Source organism: Myxocyprinus asiaticus, chromosome 49 (genome assembly GCF_019703515.2).
Source record: "Myxocyprinus asiaticus isolate MX2 ecotype Aquarium Trade chromosome 49, UBuf_Myxa_2, whole genome shotgun sequence".
In the NCBI taxonomy this organism is placed as follows: domain Eukaryota; kingdom Metazoa; phylum Chordata; class Actinopteri; order Cypriniformes; family Catostomidae; genus Myxocyprinus; species Myxocyprinus asiaticus.
In genome coordinates this window covers 3,392,505-3,410,795 of record NC_059392.1, presented here as the reverse complement: position 1 = coordinate 3,410,795, position 18,291 = coordinate 3,392,505, and the positions used below count along the sequence as shown (strand labels likewise).

General features: G+C 40.3%; 1 protein-coding gene across 1 annotated transcript in view; it reads left to right on the top strand.

Annotated features, from left to right (window-relative positions):
- Positions 1-830: 830 nt before the first annotated feature.
- LOC127438056 (protein IMPACT-B-like) overlaps positions 831-18,291 on the top strand; it is a 31,534-nt gene continuing 14,073 nt past the window's right edge. Inside the window, exons 1-4 of the mRNA XM_051693341.1 lie at positions 831-840; positions 7,402-7,527; positions 8,123-8,217; positions 17,347-17,417. Of these exons, the coding sequence (XP_051549301.1) occupies positions 831-840; positions 7,402-7,527; positions 8,123-8,217; positions 17,347-17,417 (302 nt within the window). The remainder of the gene's footprint in view (positions 841-7,401; positions 7,528-8,122; positions 8,218-17,346; positions 17,418-18,291) is intronic.

Here is an 18,291-nt window from a genome sequence, read left to right as displayed (position 1 = left end):
TACCCCTTAGTTATAAAATACTTACAGTATAATTTATTTGTAATTTTCCAGGCTGTTACCCCTTTATTCCCCAAACTTTGAATATTGTTCCCATATCCCTACAAGTATGTAACATGTAGTTACACTATTAACACAAAAAAGGTACGCTGTAAATTCGGTGTACTTACACTGTAAATTGCGGGCTGTAATCTAAAGCATTACCAAATTTGACTATCAATATGCACCCACGATTTTGCACTGACCTGCTTTTTTCCATCTGTCTCTTACAGTTTAAATGGTTTCAGCATCAAAAACATATTTCAGGGACTATCACTTGAGAATTCATTTATAACGGGCAACATCATATTTATCAACATCCGTCATTATATAGCCACTCTGCATTAGCATCTCATAATAAGCCCATAATTGGAACATTTATGTTTTTGATTTCTAGTTCCTGTCTGCTCATTACATGCTACAAGAGAAATAAATTGTGCATTAGTGTTGTGTGCATGCATAACAATTGTGCAACCTACAAATAATGTCAATTGGTTATTCATTTTAAGTAGTACTTGTTGCCTGTTGTTACATTCTGGGACAAGCATTAGATAATTTGTTCTGGTCTTATCACTAGTTATCACATATGGTCACATGACAGTCAACTTACAAACACTTTAATACAAATCCTTAAAAGCTTTTGTGTTTGAAAGACAGCTCTCCCATGCCTTTCTCTGAATGTGATAATTGCAACAGAAATTATGTATGTATGTTAATGATTTCAATATGCAAATGCATTACCATGAATGGAGAACTTGAGTGGGAAATGGAGACCGTATTGAAATGGGGAAAAAATGGAAATAGGTGAGTGACTAGCCGTCTTGTTTATTAGCCAAGTCCCATTAATTATTTTAAGTCTCACATTTCCACAAGTCCTTCATAAAACGCCATACTCTATAAACTCAGACGTGGTTAACATGGACACTCAGGCGTGGGAGTTTCGCGAAGAAATCCGAGCTCGCTTCATTAAAACCTTTAAATAGAAACAAAATTACATGTTTGTGGAAATAACGAAGGCTGATGGAGGTGAATAATGGGTTAAAAGGTCTTCTGAGCGTTGCTTTTGAGAAGAGAGAGAAACTAAAGTGTTAAGTCTCAGTTTTACCATCAATGTTTCAAGGTGGCCAAGATGTTGTTTAGCTGGTCTCCCAGCCTGACCAGTTGAGAAGTGCTCAAAACTCTTCTAAACCCATCAAACAGACCAGCCTGATGAGGCTGGGAGACCAGCATACCAGTTTAGTCTGGTTTATACTGTTCTTTCAGCCTGGCCAAGCTGGTGTTTAGCTAGTCTCACTGCCTGACCAGTTAAAGAGTACCCAAAACTCCTCTAAAACCACAAAACAGTCCAGCCAGACTTGGCTGGGAGACTAGCAAACCAGTTAAGACTGGTTCATGCTGGTCACCTGGTCTGACCAAGCTGGTGTTTAGCCGGTCTCCCAGGTATCAAGTGCCAAAACTCCTCTAAAACCATCAAACATTCCATCCTGACTAGGCTGGGAGACTAGCAAACCAGTTAATACTGGTTCATGCTGGTCTCCTGGTCAGGCCAAGCTGGTGTTTAGCTGCTCTCCCAGCCTGACCAGTTAACAATGCCCACAACTTCTCTAAAACCATCAAACAGTCCAGCCTGACTAGGCTGGGAGACTGGCTGACTAGTTCAGGCTGGTTTATACTCATCTCACAGCCTGGACAAGCTGGTATTTAGCTGTTCTCCCAGACTGACCAGTTCACAAGTGCCCACAACTCCTCTAAAACCATCAAAAAAGTCCAGTCTGACTAGGCTGGGAGACTAGAAAACCAGTTTAGGCAGTTCATTCTGTTCTCCTGGTCTGGCCAAGCTGGTGTTTAGCTGCTCTCCCAGCCTGACCAGTTAAGAAGTGCCCAAACTCCTCTAAAACCATCAAACAGTCCAGCCTGACTAGGCTGGGAGACTGGCAGACTAGTTTAGGCTGGTTTATACTCATCTCACAGCCTGGACAAACTGGTATTTAGCTGTTCTCCCAGTCTGACCAGTTCACAAGTGCCCACAACTCCTCTAAAACCATCAAAAAAGTCCAGTCTGACTAGGCTGGGAGACTAGAAAACCAGTTTAGGCAGTTCATTCTGGTCTCCTGGTCTGGCCAAGCTGGTGTTTAGCTGCTCTTCCAGCCTGACCAGTTAAGAAGTGCCCAAACTCTTCTAAAACCATCAAACATTCCATCCTGACTAGGCTGGGAGACTAGCAAGCCAGTTAATACTGGTTCATGCTGGTCTCCTGGTCAGGCCAAGCTGGTGTTTAGCTGCTCTTCCAGCCTGACCAGTTAACAATGCCCACAACTTCTCTAAAACCATCAAACAGTCCAGCCTGACTAGGCTGGGAGACTGGCAGACTAGTTTAGGCTGGTTTATACTCATCTCACAGCCTGGACAAGCTGGTATTTAGCTGTTCTTCCAGCCTGACCAGTTAACAATGCCCACAACTTCTCTAAAACCATCAAACAGTCCAGCCTGACTAGGCTGGGAGACTGGCAGACTAGTTTAGGCTGGTTTATACTCATCTCACAGCCTGGACAAGCTGGTATTTAGCTGTTCTCCCAGACTGACCAGTTCACAAGTGCCCACAACTCCTCTAAAACCATCAAAAAAGTCCAGTCTGACTAGGCTGGGAGACTAGAAAACCAGTTTAGGCAGTTCATTCTGTTCTCCTGGTCTGGCCAAGCTGGTGTTTAGCTGCTCTCCCAGCCTGACCAGTTAAGAAGTGCCCAAACTCCTCTAAAACCATCAAACAGTCCAGCCTGACTAGGCTGGGAGACTGGCAAACTAGTTTAGGCTGGTTTATACTCATCTCACAGCCTGGACAAGCTGGTATTTAGCTGTTCTCCCAGTCTGACCAGTTCACAAGTGCCCACAACTCCTCTAAAACCATCAAAAAAGTCCAGTCTGACTAGGCTGGGAGACTAGAAAACCACTTTAGGCAGTTCATTCTGTTCTCCTGGTCTGGCCAAGCTGGTGTTTAGCTGCTCTCCCAGCCTGACCAGTTAAGAAGTGCCCAAACTCTTCTAAAACCATCAAACATTCCATCCTGACTAGGTTGGGAGACTAGCAAGCCAGTTAATACTGGTTCATGCTGGTCTCCTGGTCTGGCCAAGCTGTTGTTTAGCTTTGTCTTGTCTAATGATCAAAAAATATCTGGATATTGGCATTGGCATTGGCCATTAAAGAACCCATATCGGTCGACCACTAATTTCAAGCTCACAGTTTTGACAGTCTGCTCGTGTCCTAAAGAGAATAGACCTTTGAATGATTAATAAGACAGCTAAAGATAAACAAAGTTCTTGATTACTTGTTTTGAACATCTGTTGCATTCAAATTTCATTTACTTTGTTTTCAAATGAACGTTTTGGCATCGATGGCACTGTGTGCGATTCCGAAACCCCCATCGACTCACAGTGATACACCTCAGTATGTGTGCTGTCGGGTTTTAAAGCGCAACTATTACATTAGCGATGCTAATTTGTTCCCCCCACACATTTTAGTAAACAAACAGACCTAAATACACTCTGTTCTCATTACGCGGCTCTCGTGTTGTCAGTGATGTCACTTCGTAAGAGTATATAAAACTTCAGAGGGTAGGTAATTAGCGTCTTCCCTCATCACTGAAATGATTACAGCTTAATAGACTACGGTGTCATGAAAAGTGCCGCCTCCCTCCACACTCAGAAAACATCAAGCTCTGTTTTTACAGTAATTATGCAAAATAGATGCTAGTTAGAGCAGGTTGTGCGGTGAAGGCCCCTTAGGGAGATCAAAAGGTTCAAGGCTATGAATATTCAGGTCTGACATTAGAGGTGGGTTAGTTTGGGGAAAACTGGAAAAGCAGTCAAAGGTTGCTAAAGCTTTGGAAGCAGTTTAATTTTTTGACAAGCTATAATTAAATTCTGAAATTGATTTGTCTTAGTTTTACAGAAATAAATGGGGTAGAGAAAAGCCCACCATGGCATGTCAGTTTAAGATGTGTTTTCTGGAGTGCCTGTTATCACCCTCAAGTGTTTGTTGAAAGACAAATTTGAGTGTTAATTTTATGGCCAGCAGGGAAGAGGCAGTAGTATTTGCTAAAAGTTATTGGTCGGGGGAGGTTAATTAATCAACCATTCAGGGTTCCCACAGTCCTGGGAAACTTGGAAATGCCAGGGAATTTTACAATTGTGATTTCCAGGACTGAAAAAGTAATCTTTGACTTTTTTTTTTTTTAAATCTTAGGGGCCCTGAAAGCTGAATTCCCCCTTGATATCACATTCAAATCTCAGGACATTTTTAGTCTCACTGAAGACATTTGTACTTTAATAAGTAGGGCTCAACAATAAGGATGACCCGATGCCAATTTGAGAGAGTTTAGGGCCAGCTGACACAACCTTCACTTGCACTTTTTGGCAAATACTATGTTTTTACTACATCTTATGTTTGTGAAATATATGTTTTTATGGCTTGCAAACTTAAATATATGTCTTTCTGTGATGTACTGAACATAATTTTTGTGAATTCCACTGATTTAAAAAAATCTAACATAGATTATTTTTTCTCGAAATTGTGAGAATGAATTGTTAAAGTTTTGTAACTTTAACATATTGTAACCATATGCCATCATTTCCCATCGAAATTGCGTTCATGAATTCATAGCTGTCATGGATATACTGTAGCAATTTCATTATAGCGGTACAATTTCTAGTGTTTGTATTTTCCCAATTAATAAATAATTTGTAAATTGTTTTGGTTTCTTTTGTTAAGAACATTTTACATGCACAAGAACAAGTTTACATGCACAATCTTAAAATATTTTGCTTAATAAGATGACAACGGATAAGGTCATGCAAATGACTTAAACTGTTTTCATGTATCGGGGTAAGGTTAAAAACGGTTTAAGCAAAAAACTATCGCCATGCATAGATTTTTGCCCATTACCCTGATTTCCCGTTGCATGTTAACACCTTTACTGTCATTCTTACCAGTTTATCCAATGTTTGCAATTGTTGTGCGAATGACTGCTTACATTTTGACGTCAAACTCAGAGAATAACCCGATGATTTCAAGTCTCGTGTAAACGCAGTTTTCTTGCGTTGTCGGATTTTTGGAATAAGATGATTTTTGGTAGTTATCAACATATTGGTGTGCATGTACATTAAATGCACTTAATGTTTACTGAAAAATCCGCTAAATAAAAATATGTTGCTAAATATACACAGATGAGCCAAAACATTATGACCACTCACAGGTGAAGAGAATAATGTTGATCATCTCCTAACAAGGCCAAATGTCAAGGTCTGGGTAGATTAGATGGTAAGCGAACAATACAGTAAGTTCTCGTAGTCAACGTGTTGAATGCAGGAGAAATGGGCAGGAGTAAAGACCTGAGCGACTTTGACAAGGGCCAAATTAATTTGACCAGACAACTGGGTCAGAGCATCTCTGAAACGGATAGGCTTGTGGGGTGCTCCCGGTCAGCAGTGGTGAGTACCTACCGACAGTGGTCCGAGGAGGGACAAACCACAAACCGGCGACAGGGTGTTGGGCGCCCAAGGCTCAATGATGCGCAAGGGCAATGAAAGCTATCCCGTCTGGTCCGAACTGACACAAGGACTACTGTGGCATATGTCACAGAAAATTTTAATGATGGTTCCTAGAGGAATGTGTCACAACACACAGTACATTGCACCCTGCTGCGTATGGAGCTGCATAGCCACGGAATGATCAGAGTGTCAATAATGACCCCATCCACTGTCGAAAACACCCACAATGGGCACGCGAGCGATGAAACTGGACCTTGAAGCAGTGGAAGAAGTTCGCCTTGTCCGATAAGTCCCATTTTCTTTTACATCACGTGGATGGCTGTGTACATGTGCACCATTTACCTAGGGAAGTGATGGCACCAGGATGCTGTGAGAAGACAACAAGCCAGTGGAGGGAGTGTGATGCTCTGGGCAATGTTCTGCTGGGAAACCCTGGGTCCGGCCATTCATGTGAACCTCAATTTGATACGTGCCACCTACCTAAACATCGTTGCAGACCAGGTACACCCCTTCATGGCAGTGGTATTCCTGATGGCAGTGGCCTCTTTCAATAGGATAATGCACTCTGCCACACTGCACACTGCAGAGTAACATGATGAAGAGTTCAAGGTGATCAAGTGCATGTGTGTGTGTTTGTTTTATGTTGAGTTTTACATTAAAAGTTACACTGACTGTTCAGCTGGTTCCCGCCTCCTCCTTACCCATCCCTCACCCCTGTTACATTGGTGCTGAAACCCAGGAGGGAGGAGGGATGTGCTGTCGTGGAGTCCTCACCACTGCCGTCCGCCCAAAGGAGCGGCCGTCACCGGGGGACGGAGGAGTCGCTGCCGGCCGCCGTCCATGAGGGGAAGAGGGACTCACTGCTGGCCGCCTGGAGCAGTGTAGCCATTTCCAGGGGCGGAGGGGCTCGCTACCTGCCGCTAGAACACGAAGGGGCGTTCCATCTGCCAGGGGTCGGAGGACTCATTCCAGTCCACCCAGGGAGGAGTGGCTGTTGTCCACCAAAGGGTAGAGGAGTGGTCGAGGACCAGGCGATGGCGTGTCTGGGAACTGGCGAGCAATTTTTGGGAAAGGCGGGGAAAGCCTGCCGGAGGCGCGGCTGGAAGGGCAACGACCCCCCCCACCTTCAGAAAAAGGGGGGGTGGATGTACATCATGCCAGAGGTTCCCCAGCCTGAGGCAAAGGAGGGAGGAGTGTGACAAGGAGGAGAGCGGGGCCGGGCCGTGAGTGCGCAAGGCCAGCCCCCAATCGGGATAATCAGCCAAGGAGAGGGATAAGGCCGAGTCGGATGTGGCAGTTCGGGAGAGAGAGAGCCACACGCAGCTACCGTGTGTGTATATTTTTTCATTAAACATTACTTTGATGCTTTGTCCGGTTCCTGCCTCCTCCTTGCCAACATTACCCTGTTACATGCACATATTTAGATTTATGCATAATTTGTATTTTTGTGTATATACTGTACTGATTATATCATTTGTTAGTATTTTTTAAAATTATTTTGACAGGCATCTAGTCAAATAACACTTTTGTATTTGGCGAATAAAGCTTCTATAGGAAGAAAGCATTTATAAACGATTTACACCCAAGTTGATTTTGCTTAATTTCCATAAATAAAGCCCATTTCATGTAATATTTGCAGAGAAAAATGTCTAACACAATCTGTAATGAATATGGAGCAAACGTCCTTGGTGTCTTATGTGCATGCAGTCTCTTGTTGATTGAATGAAATGTGCAATGGTCTGTTAAATTATGTGGTAATACAATTCTTCGTCCATCATCTGTCTTCTCTTGTCTTTGAGTATGTTTTTCCATGTTTCCTTAGACGGACCAGATACGGGCAAGACAATGACAACAGAGGAAGAAGGTCAAGACTACAGCAAGGACGATTACAACGTGCTAAAAGTTGGTTCCAGCCAACCAGCTTACCTCTTTTACATTGTGTCAGATGGTATGTTCCATTATACCAGCATTCATTTCCACTCTCGGCATTCCAAGAAATTCCAATTTTAGAAATAAGATTCCACACATCACATTTAAGCCTCCTATCCACACTAGTACAACATTTTCCTCCACCGACAACTAAGTGTTTCGAAGATGTTCTCCATTACTGCATATTTTGGAAAACGATAATGTAAGGAAACAAAAATGAATTAGTGTTAATGTGGCCTTAAAGTCAAAATGAAATGCAAGAAAGAAAGTGATCAGGGGCAGATTAAATATTAAAGGCAGATTAAAGGGTAATTTTTTGGTTAACTACCCTGTTAAGAAAGTAAATAAGGCCAATTTTCATGTTGACTTTACAATTCCATTGGGTAAAGCAATCTTACAAAGATATTGTTTTTTCTTTGGAAGCATGTGCACCAACAAATCGTGCACAATAAGACTATTAACACTCTGAAAGTTTTGAGTTCATGTTGACTTTAAAACTCCCTTCAAAGAACTTTGAACAGGGTGGCTTTGGGTAAAAACATTCATTTAGGTTCATTAGTCATCAGCAACTCGCCAAACATTCAAAGGAATAATTTAATTTGTTTTTGTTTTAGATGAAGAGCTGCCATCGATTAAACATGGGGAGACAATCACAGATAGACGGAGCCCATTCCAACCTCATTTAGCGCCAGTGGTGACTCCTAAACAGGTGTGAGTTATTACCCATAACCCCCCTTTGTATTAGCATGCAGCAGACTGCGCCTCAGTGATTAAATAAACAGCGATATTTCTCACCAAAATATCAGACCTATAGAATTGATTTTTCAAAACAGCCGTCACTGTTTTTATTCTCATGTGAAAAACGGATGTCAGTGCCTTTCAGTTTGGTCTCTAGTGTGCTCCGGGCTCGCTCCAAGCTGTTTACGGAGCTCTCTGTGAACTCTCTTTCACTTCTGGAATTCACTGTCAGATGCTGCCCCACGCACTCCTCTGTGCCGGCGCAAACAGACACTTGACAGTGTCACTGAGCCATCGCTGCTCACTTTGCCCAGCTGGATAGATGGCGGATGACTCATTCACACCTGCCCTGATGTGAGTGCGCTTCTGCATTATTACAGCGTGCATTTATACCCCCGCCCTTTTCCAACCCCCTACAAACTTTATTGTCTTCTAAGTCCCCACTTGTATGAAATCTTGATGGCATCATTTTACTAAATTGACTACAGATTGACAAATTGCGTTGGCACTGCAGTGTGTTATATCTGTTCCGCTTTCAAGAGCATCCATTCTGAGTGTCAAGCCATCCCTTAAGTGAGAAGTTGACATTTCTGACTCTTGTTTATTCTTAAACCAATTTCCTTCAAATGATTGACAGTTTCAAGCCAAATGCTTACTATTTACATTATCGACCTTGGGTCTTTTCATTCGTTCTGCTAGCTTTATATCAAAACAAGAGGTGCAACACATAAGTGAAGTACAAAATTCGTTTTTAAACTGATAGAGCAGACAATTTAAGGACGTGAAGCATTTTTCGAACTGTTGAATGTAACAAGATATTTACATTTTCTGAAGAACTGTTGCAAAACTCAGTTCTCCAATGCTAGAGTGTTGTGGTTGGTTGCCGTAGCATTGCTGTGTGGTTGCTAGGGTGTTCTCAATGGTTACTAGAGCGTTGCTAGATGGTTACTATGGTTATGGTTTTGGGTGGTTGACCCAAGTCAAAAGAGCCCACCCCTAAGTATATATTATGCATTGTAGTTATTAGATAAGTCTTGGGTCCCTCCTTAATGTAATTACAATATGCACCCGTTTTATCGTTCGCCAGGCAAAAATGTAATCGTTTAGAAAAGTAAAAACACCTTTTGTCAACAAGCCTCACAATTTGGTGTTTCATTAATGTCCATAGCACCAACGGTGCAGGGCGAGTTACGCACTGAAGTGTAATACTTAGAGTTAGATGATTGTTCAAATCTCTAACCCAAAATATTACTATAGAAGTAGTGATTCTTGCTTGTCAAACACCATTAGTAAAAGTAAAATGCATTTGGGAGTCTTTGTGACTTACTGTACTGAAATGTATTAGTTTCACATACAAATGTAGAAAAGAAGACCTTCCAAATCCCAAAGCATCAAGCAAAAGTCAGATACTATAACTGCATCGCTCTCACCACCAAGTCAAAGACAAAGGAAAAAGAAAAATCAGAAGAACTAAAACAAAGTAAAAAAGTGAGAAAAAAAAGATTTTAATGGCCTTTTATCAGCAGGATTATAAAGAATAAACACATCTCAGGCAGATGTCTTTAATTAACCACTCAGTCTGTCTCTAATATCATATTTCATCCAATTTAAAAAAATAAATAACCATAATTTAATTCCTCACTTGTCTGGGGGGATTTCAAATGAGTTGGTACAAAGTGTCTCATTTGCATTAAGCTGTATTATTCCTTTGATTTAATGAATATCATCTTTGGTTTATAGCAAAAGGTGCTATGAACGCACCGGTGCATAAAAACACAGTATTAAAGAAAGGAATGATATTTGGCGAATGCAGCACATACAGTACAATATGAACAAACTCTAATATGACAGATTATGTCGACATTGAAACCTAATAATGCCTAATAATTAAAGTGCCGCTAATCAAATGTCTAACAAACGGTTGGAGACACAATCTGTACGTTCATTTAAAGTGTTGTAATAAATTCCATTGGTATGTAACAGGTAAATGTTCTTGGTAGTTTTGCTTGTTACGCAAACATCACGCAAACATCTCGATAATTATTACTCATATTTAGGGTTAGGGATTTCAACAAAGTCCTAACACTAAATATTACAGTTCAGAATGGTTTGTTTTTGCCATGGACATGAGGTGTGCTATTAGTTTTCCATGCGATCAGAATTTTGCCAGTGTTGGACCTCCGGTGGCAAAGAATTTACCCTGGCGGATTTCGCGTGGAGTTCAAGTTTGGTGAACTTTGACAGGCGAATTCGCCACATTGACCAACAGGAAATTTTTTGGGTTTGGCAGTGACCTCTGTGTGGGCAGTGATTTGTACACTAGTGCACTGAATATTCACAATGGACATCATTTAAGCTGCAATTTCTTTTTAGCTTCACTCTCTCAGAGCATAAAGTGCAGCATTAAAAAGAGGCTGCTTGGCAATTAGCTTTTTGCTGATTTCATACGCGCTCAACATCCGCCCACACCTGCAAAGGTAAATGTGACCACGACTTTAGAGCAATTTTATGTCTGAAGACCAAATGGGGAAAATAATCAACCGCTAGAACATAATGTGAAGCATACAGGGTTAAGGAAAGACCCAAAGCCATATATAGGGTCCAGAATATCATGGAGACTTGACCTAGAGATGTGGACTATTATGACTTGGGCCAATAAGTAACGGCATAGCAACCACCCAGAACAGGATCGTGGCGGCAAATTTTGCACAAGCAAGTGCCACTCACATTTTCACATTTTTCTTCAGAAAATGTGAAAATCTTGCCATTCGGATGATTGTAGAAATGCATTCTTGGATTAATAACATCAGATGTATGTCTTATTGCACCAACACAGCTATACTAATGCCCTGTAGCAGCTTGAACAACCTTATCAGTTGTAAATGAGCTTGACAAGCTTGATATAAAATCAATGTATATGTTTAGTTCAGCCGAACAGCTGAGAGGATCTGTCTGAGAGCATTAGACTTGGAATTGTTCTGTACAAACAATGCCATGAAAAAGGAGGGAAAAGCATATCTCTTATACACTTTGTAGTTCTATTGAGATTTCAGAAGCTATTCCGATGCTTTTTGATCTTTTGCTAGCATGATATTGTGTTATCAACAGGGATTTCAAAGTTAGGCCACGCTCTAATTTTCATAAAAGGTTAGTGTTGACAGAAGTTTGTAAATGAGTTTGTCTGTGAACTAAAGATGCCAGACGAATCTACCTCTGGAGTTTTGATGGAACATATCTGTTTGTTAAATAAAAAACTTCAAGGAAGGAAAGCATCTTCTAGATCACAAAACATTTAATTCCATTACTTTTCAACAAAAAGATGTTTTCACAATAACCAAACAAGAAACATAAAGCGACCTCAGAGGAAAAACAAACGATTGAAAAGGGGTTTTACTTGTTTAAAGAATGTTACTTTGTGTTTACTTTGCTATTTAGTCTAGATCTGCAGTGATAAAAAGGAAACATTTGCAAACACCATTCAAAAGCTGTCTCATTAGCCTCAGTCTGACACAGGTGTGCACAGAGAGTGTATTAGCCGGAGAGAAAAACAGACTCTGTCAATAGCGAGCAATAGATGAATCGTGCTGATAGGGGCCCCGATTCGTCATGACTGTTTCTTTGGGGAAGTGTACTGTCTTAAATATTCATTAGCATTTTGCATGTTCTTGATTTCTGGTTAGAAATTGGATATTGAAACATGACTGAGTTGTGCTTGCAACTACCACATTTAAATAATGTGGTAGTTGTCCTTGTTGACAATACCCTAAAGGAAGTTGCAAAAAAAATGTATGTTTGTCTTGTTATCCAGTGAGAATGTCTACGCATATTTAAAACAAGATATGAAGAGCTAATATGACTTCTTTCAGACAATATACAGTTTCAAATGAAAATGCATCTATTTAGCATTTTTCTAATTCAATACTTTTTTTTTTCATTGCAAATTCTATTATTATCATAACCGTTTAAGTGAAAAGACCCGGTTCCAAGATGCAGTCTTTGGGCGTGAGAGTTTTGATCTTTAGGGTAGGCAAGTGGTTGTTTCTTCATTGGACCTGGAGGGGGGTGTCAGATGTTTGTGAGGGGGCACAAGGAAAATCTTTGAAAATCCCCCTCTTAGACCTGGCTATGATAACTTTCAGAATGTGTTAATATTTGGTATGTCTCTCTTTTTGTTTTAACGATAGCATGCTCTCGAGCTGGCATGGAAACTAAAAGTTTGTGCAAAACCTGATGATGCATGTTATCCATCATGCTTCGAGAATATTTCAAAGAGCATTTTTTGTGCTTCAATGAAAGCAAAGAAATCTGACTTTTTGTTCAAAGGTATTAATATACACAGTGTCACAAACTGACTTTATTAGTGACCATGAAAATGTGCAGAATTGTTAATATTTCATATTCATTTTACATCATACTGTTACTTTGTCCTAAAAAGGGTTAGATTTTCAAGCCCAGCTTTTCAATATGAACTATTATCAATATGGATGTGGAAATTGAAACACTATATCTTGAAATATGTTTATTTTTCATAGCTCATTGGAAACAGCAAAAATGGTCCCACTTTATATTAGGTGTCTTTTACTACATTGTACTAACATTGTAATATATACAGCCAAATAATGTATTTTTTATTTAACTACATGTTATTTTGCACAGTTCTCACAAGATTCACATTTGGTGCTACTGAGGTTGAGGTACGGGTAGGTTTAAGAGTAGGGGTTAGGTGTAAGGTTAACTGTATACTTGCGGTGTAATTACAGATGTAATTAAATGCAGCTACTTTAAATTTATTTACATAATATGTAAAAGTACATAGAAGTTAAAGACACCTAATATAAAGTGGGTCCGTAAAAACAGTTTGTCAATGGGGAAAGATAAAACGTAATTCAAGATATATTCTCTGAAAACAGTTGTTAATGTGTCATGCAATTTTGCTTCAAGTCAGTTCATCTTGTTTAAAAGAATTGTAGGTCTTTTTTCCTCAAAAACAAGACTAAAATAATTTTTGGCAGAGTACATGGTCATATTTATTTGCCCATGTTTTGTCGCTGTTTTTTGGCTTCAATAAGGTCTAGACCTGCATTATGGAAAAGCAGTCTCTGGACCTATTTTTGACTCGCTGGTCTCTCTCTTTCTTGGCAAATAATGGAAGGACACTCAGCACAAATATGCTGAAACCCAATTTGATGGAAAGAAACAACCAGTGGTGTCCTTCCCCAGGGTCTTAGAGCAATATTTGAACTCCTTGGTATTGTGTACAAATACAGATTTGCACTCAGTATCTGGTAAAACAATCCAGCGCAGCTGTGATTGTTGTGCAAGTAAAAGTTGTCTCTTTGATTAGTGTATTGTATCAGGGATGTGCTGCTGCTTTGGCTTTGGTAAGCCACCAATTCTGTATCTCTAGGATTAAAGCCTAATTCACACATACTCTGTGGAGCATGAGCGGGGCATGAGCAATGCGGTCACATTGGGCTTTCACAGTGGCCGTGTCTCTTCTGCAAGCCAGTGCTGCAGCTGTGCGCAGGAAAAAAGTTATCTCTAGGTTCATACGGTAAGTATTTTCTTGCATAAGGCCATACATTAGAGTTTTTTGAGAGGGGGTAACTGATACCTCCACAATCAATTGAGCATCGTCCATCGTTGTAGCCTTGCAAATCTGAATGAGGCAAATTGTTGCTTTATCCACAGCGGCTGTCAGTCACTTGCACTTCAGCGTTCTTGGTCATGATTGGTTAATGTTGCAAAGCCTATAATATACGGCGAAACAAAAACACGCTACTCATGATCTGCTCACGCCTCGCGGAGTAGGAGCATGTGTGACTCAGGCGAAAGACTGCGCAAAGTTTCTCTACCGTTTACTTTAGGGCATTGCGATATAATTAAACTGTTATAGCTTGGTATTTTTCAGCCTGTCAACTCGGTTTGATGTATATATCTTAATATTTATTTGGTCTGAAATGCCTTACAGGTGTGATTTCTTTTTAAATAATTATTAATTTAGTTTGAAACGTCCATCAATGCTCTTATAATTTGGCAAATTACAAAAATACTCCTTTGGTCTTAGCTTGAGGAAGGGGGCTTTCCCAGCTTGGTTCCTCTCAAGGTTTCTTTCTCTTCTATTTATAATCTTAGGTGGTTTTTCTTCTTGCCACTGCTGCCTTGGGCTTACTCACTGGGGGGGTTACTACTGTAAGCCACTATTTTTTTCTCTCTATAAAGCTGCTTTGGAACAACATGTATTATAGCTAGATAGGTAAAGTTTTTCAAACAGGCTTTAAAAGCCTTGTCTGAAAGTTTAACACGAATAAAAAAAGAATACGTTTGAAGATTATAGATACATAAATAGACAGATAGATACATGGATGGATGGATGGATGGATGGAAAGAAAGTTATTATGTTATACCTTATTATGTTGGCTAGACAAAGCCAACACACTGTTATTTTACAGATATAGTTGAGTTTTTCCCGAATCCTTAAACCAAGACCAAAATTTCCAATTGTAAACCCTCCTAGTGCTTTCAACCTACAACCACCAAACCTGGCACAGACCTTCAGAATGTTCTGACTCAGGTTGCTCTGACTTTTCTAACGGATCAGACTCATAGTTTTCCCATAACAGATGACTTACATTTATGGAATGGCCATGTTCAGATGGGCCACGGATTATTCGTTATTTCAGACTCCAATGTCAAACCATTCAAATGTACACACACAAGACCTTCAAGCTTCTTTCTATCTATTTATCTAGCTAGCTGGCATTTTATCTGCCTTTCTTTCTATCTTAGAGTCTTTGTGTCTGTCCATCTGAATGTTGGGCCTGTAAAACCTTATAACTTCAAGCTTTAAAACTATTTTAAACTGCCAGGGCAGGCTTTGTAAAGCCAACATCAAGGTTTGTCTTCATAAACCTATCAAGTGCTATACAAATAAAACTAAACTGAATAAAAATTTACCACCAAGTTTCCCATTCGTCCCTCCTTTACATAAAAAAAACAGTAAACATCTGGGGTGCAGTAAGGCACTTACAATGGAAGTGAATGGGGCCAATCTGTAAATGTTAAAATACTCATTGTTTCAAAAGTATAGCTACAAGACGTAAACAATATGTGTGTTAACATGATTTTAGTGTGATAAAATCACTTACTAATCTTTTCTGTGTAAAGTTACAAAACATTATGACCACCTGACTAATGTGCTGTTGGTCCTCCGTGTGCCGCCAAAGCAGTGCTGACCCACCAAGGCATGGACTCTACAAGACTCCTGAAGGTGTCCTGTGGTATCTGGTACCAAGACATTAGCAGCAGATCCTTCAAGTCCTGTAAGTTGCGAGGTGGAGCTGCTGTGGATCGGACTTGTTTATCCAGCACATCCCACAGATACTCATTCGTGTTGAGATCTGGGGAATTTGGAGGCCAGATCAACACCTTGAACTCTTCATCATGTTCCTCAAACCATTCCCGAACAATGTGCACAGTGTGGCAGGGCGTATTATCCTGCTGAAAGAGGCCACTGCCATCAGGGAAAACCATTGCCATGAAGGGGTGGACCTGGTCTGCAATGATGTTTAGGTAGCTAGCACATGTCAAATTGACATCCACACGAATGGCCAGACCCAGGGTTTCCCAGCAGAACATTGCCCAGAGCATCACACTCCCTCCACCGGCTTGTCGTCTTCCCACAGTGCATCCTGGTGCCATCACTTCTCCAGGTAAATGGCGCACACGTACACGGCCGTCCACGTGATGTAAGTGTCTCATCTCATCAGACCAGGCAACCTTCCACCACTGCTCCAAGGTCCAGTTCTGACACTCCTGTGCCCATTGTAGGCACTTTCGACAGGAGTCATCATGGGCAGCTTGGCCGGTCTGCGGCTAAACAGCCCCAAACGCAGCAGGGAGCGATGCACTGTGTGTTGACACATTCCTCCAGTAACCATCATTAAAATTTTCTGTGACATGTGCCATAGTAGACCTTGTGTCGGTTCGGACCAGATGGGATAGCCTTCGTTGCACTCGCACATCAATGACCCTTGGGCACCCAACACCCTGTCGCCGGTTTGTGGTTTGTCCCTCCTCAGACCACTGTCGGTAGGTACTCACCACTGCTGACTGGGAGCACCCCACAAGCCTTGCCATTTCAGAGATGCTCTGACCCAGTCGCCTCGCCATAACAAGTTGGCCCTTGTCAAAGTTGCTCAGGTCTTTAGTCCTGCTCATTTCTCCTGCATTCAACATGTTGACTACGAGAACTGATTGTTCACTTACCATCTAATCTACCCAGACCTTGATATGTGGCCATGTTTAAACCTTCCAAAAACTGGCCCTATTCACTTCCATTGAAAGTGTCTCACTGTAACACTGGAATAGTCAAAATACTTTTTTGGGTTAATCAACATTACGCCACAAATGTTGTCGATTGAGCTTAACTATATATTTTTAGTATATCAGGCTGTTTTTTTTTTCTGAGATGATCAAGGAAAATTTGACTCATAATATGGGCCCTTTAAAAGGCCCTAACATCTATAGCTCTTGGTTGTGAGTTTGTTTTACATTACTGTAATTAAAAGCATATCTCGTGGTCACAGCAGGGCTCGTGTTCAGTCACACTTTTCATTTGTTATGGCCAGACCTGTTGCGACAGGAATTGGTTGGTGATGAAATAATAAGTTGCGCTTCAAGTCCACTCGTGTTTTTGAAATAGTGTTTTATTAGCGTCAATATTTTTATGTACACACCCATCAAACACATACATTCTCAGCATGATAACACATCCTGTTTATAAAAACAACCCTCCCCATCCCTTTAAAGATGAGCATGGAAAATAAGCCCATGCAGGTTAATCTGTGTGTGTGCGTGCATGCATGTCTGTGCGAGACCTTTATATTGGCAGACAGTGCATGCATTATTGTGAAATGTTGCTGCTTGCACCCTCTTTCCAGCAGTGAACGTGTGAATTTTAGTTATTTTCTTCTCATTGTTTTATATTCAGACTTTGGATTTGTCTTGTAATAGTATCTGGTTTGGTACAGTATGTACATATAGTAAGTAATGCAATATTTCTCGTTTTGTATTTTATAATTGATCTATTTATTTACAGGTTCAATTTGTTCTTAACAATTTGTATGAAAACAAGATCGCAAGTGCCACTCACAATATCAATGAATACAGGTATTTCTGTTTTTAATTGACTTAGATTGATTACAGTGCCTTCTTCTTTCCTACATTAATGTGGAGAGTATCTATCTCTTTGGGGATTGTTTGGGAAACCTGTTTGGTGAGGCTAGTGGTACAGGAATAACACGCTTCGCTTTTAAGAAATTTGAGATTAAAGTTCAAAAATCTCCTATTGACTTACATTGATAGCAATGTCGTATTATTTGCATACTGAATTGTGATTAGTCCTTCTCACATGATTTGCATACTGAATTGTGATGCTCTGATACAGCATTTCATCTGTGCACTAGACTAGCGAAAGATCTGGTGGAGGGTTTCACGTATAGGAATGTGTTATTTTTGTCTTGTTTTCCATTGAAAATAATGAAACGTCCTTAAATCAAAATAAATGTACTGCATACAATATTTAGACTGGTTTTAAAAGAATAATAATCTTGAATTGAGTTTATTTTTCATACGCCATTGGCAAATAGTTTGTTCTTGTTTAATTAAGCCAAATTTACTGAGGTGTGCCAATGGGGTAGGAGCATGCATTGCAGCATTTTCTCAACTTTTGGTTGCATGATGGTGTGTCACTTTCGCACACCCATGTATTTTCCACTCTCCATCCTTGCAATGCACCATTCACATTAAAAATCAATGAATTCACAGTGTTTTCTGATGCAGCGTAAACTTTAGTGTCTAGGTGCCATAAAATGTCAACTTACATAAAACTTTAATATTATTCTTTGGCTGCCTTGCAAGGTATTTCACTACAAATTACTAATTCCTACTCTAAAATAGTAATCAGATTACTGACTGTACTAATTACTTCTTACAACAGTAATCAAATTACTAATTACTTTTTTAGTTGTTTTCTAAAACACTG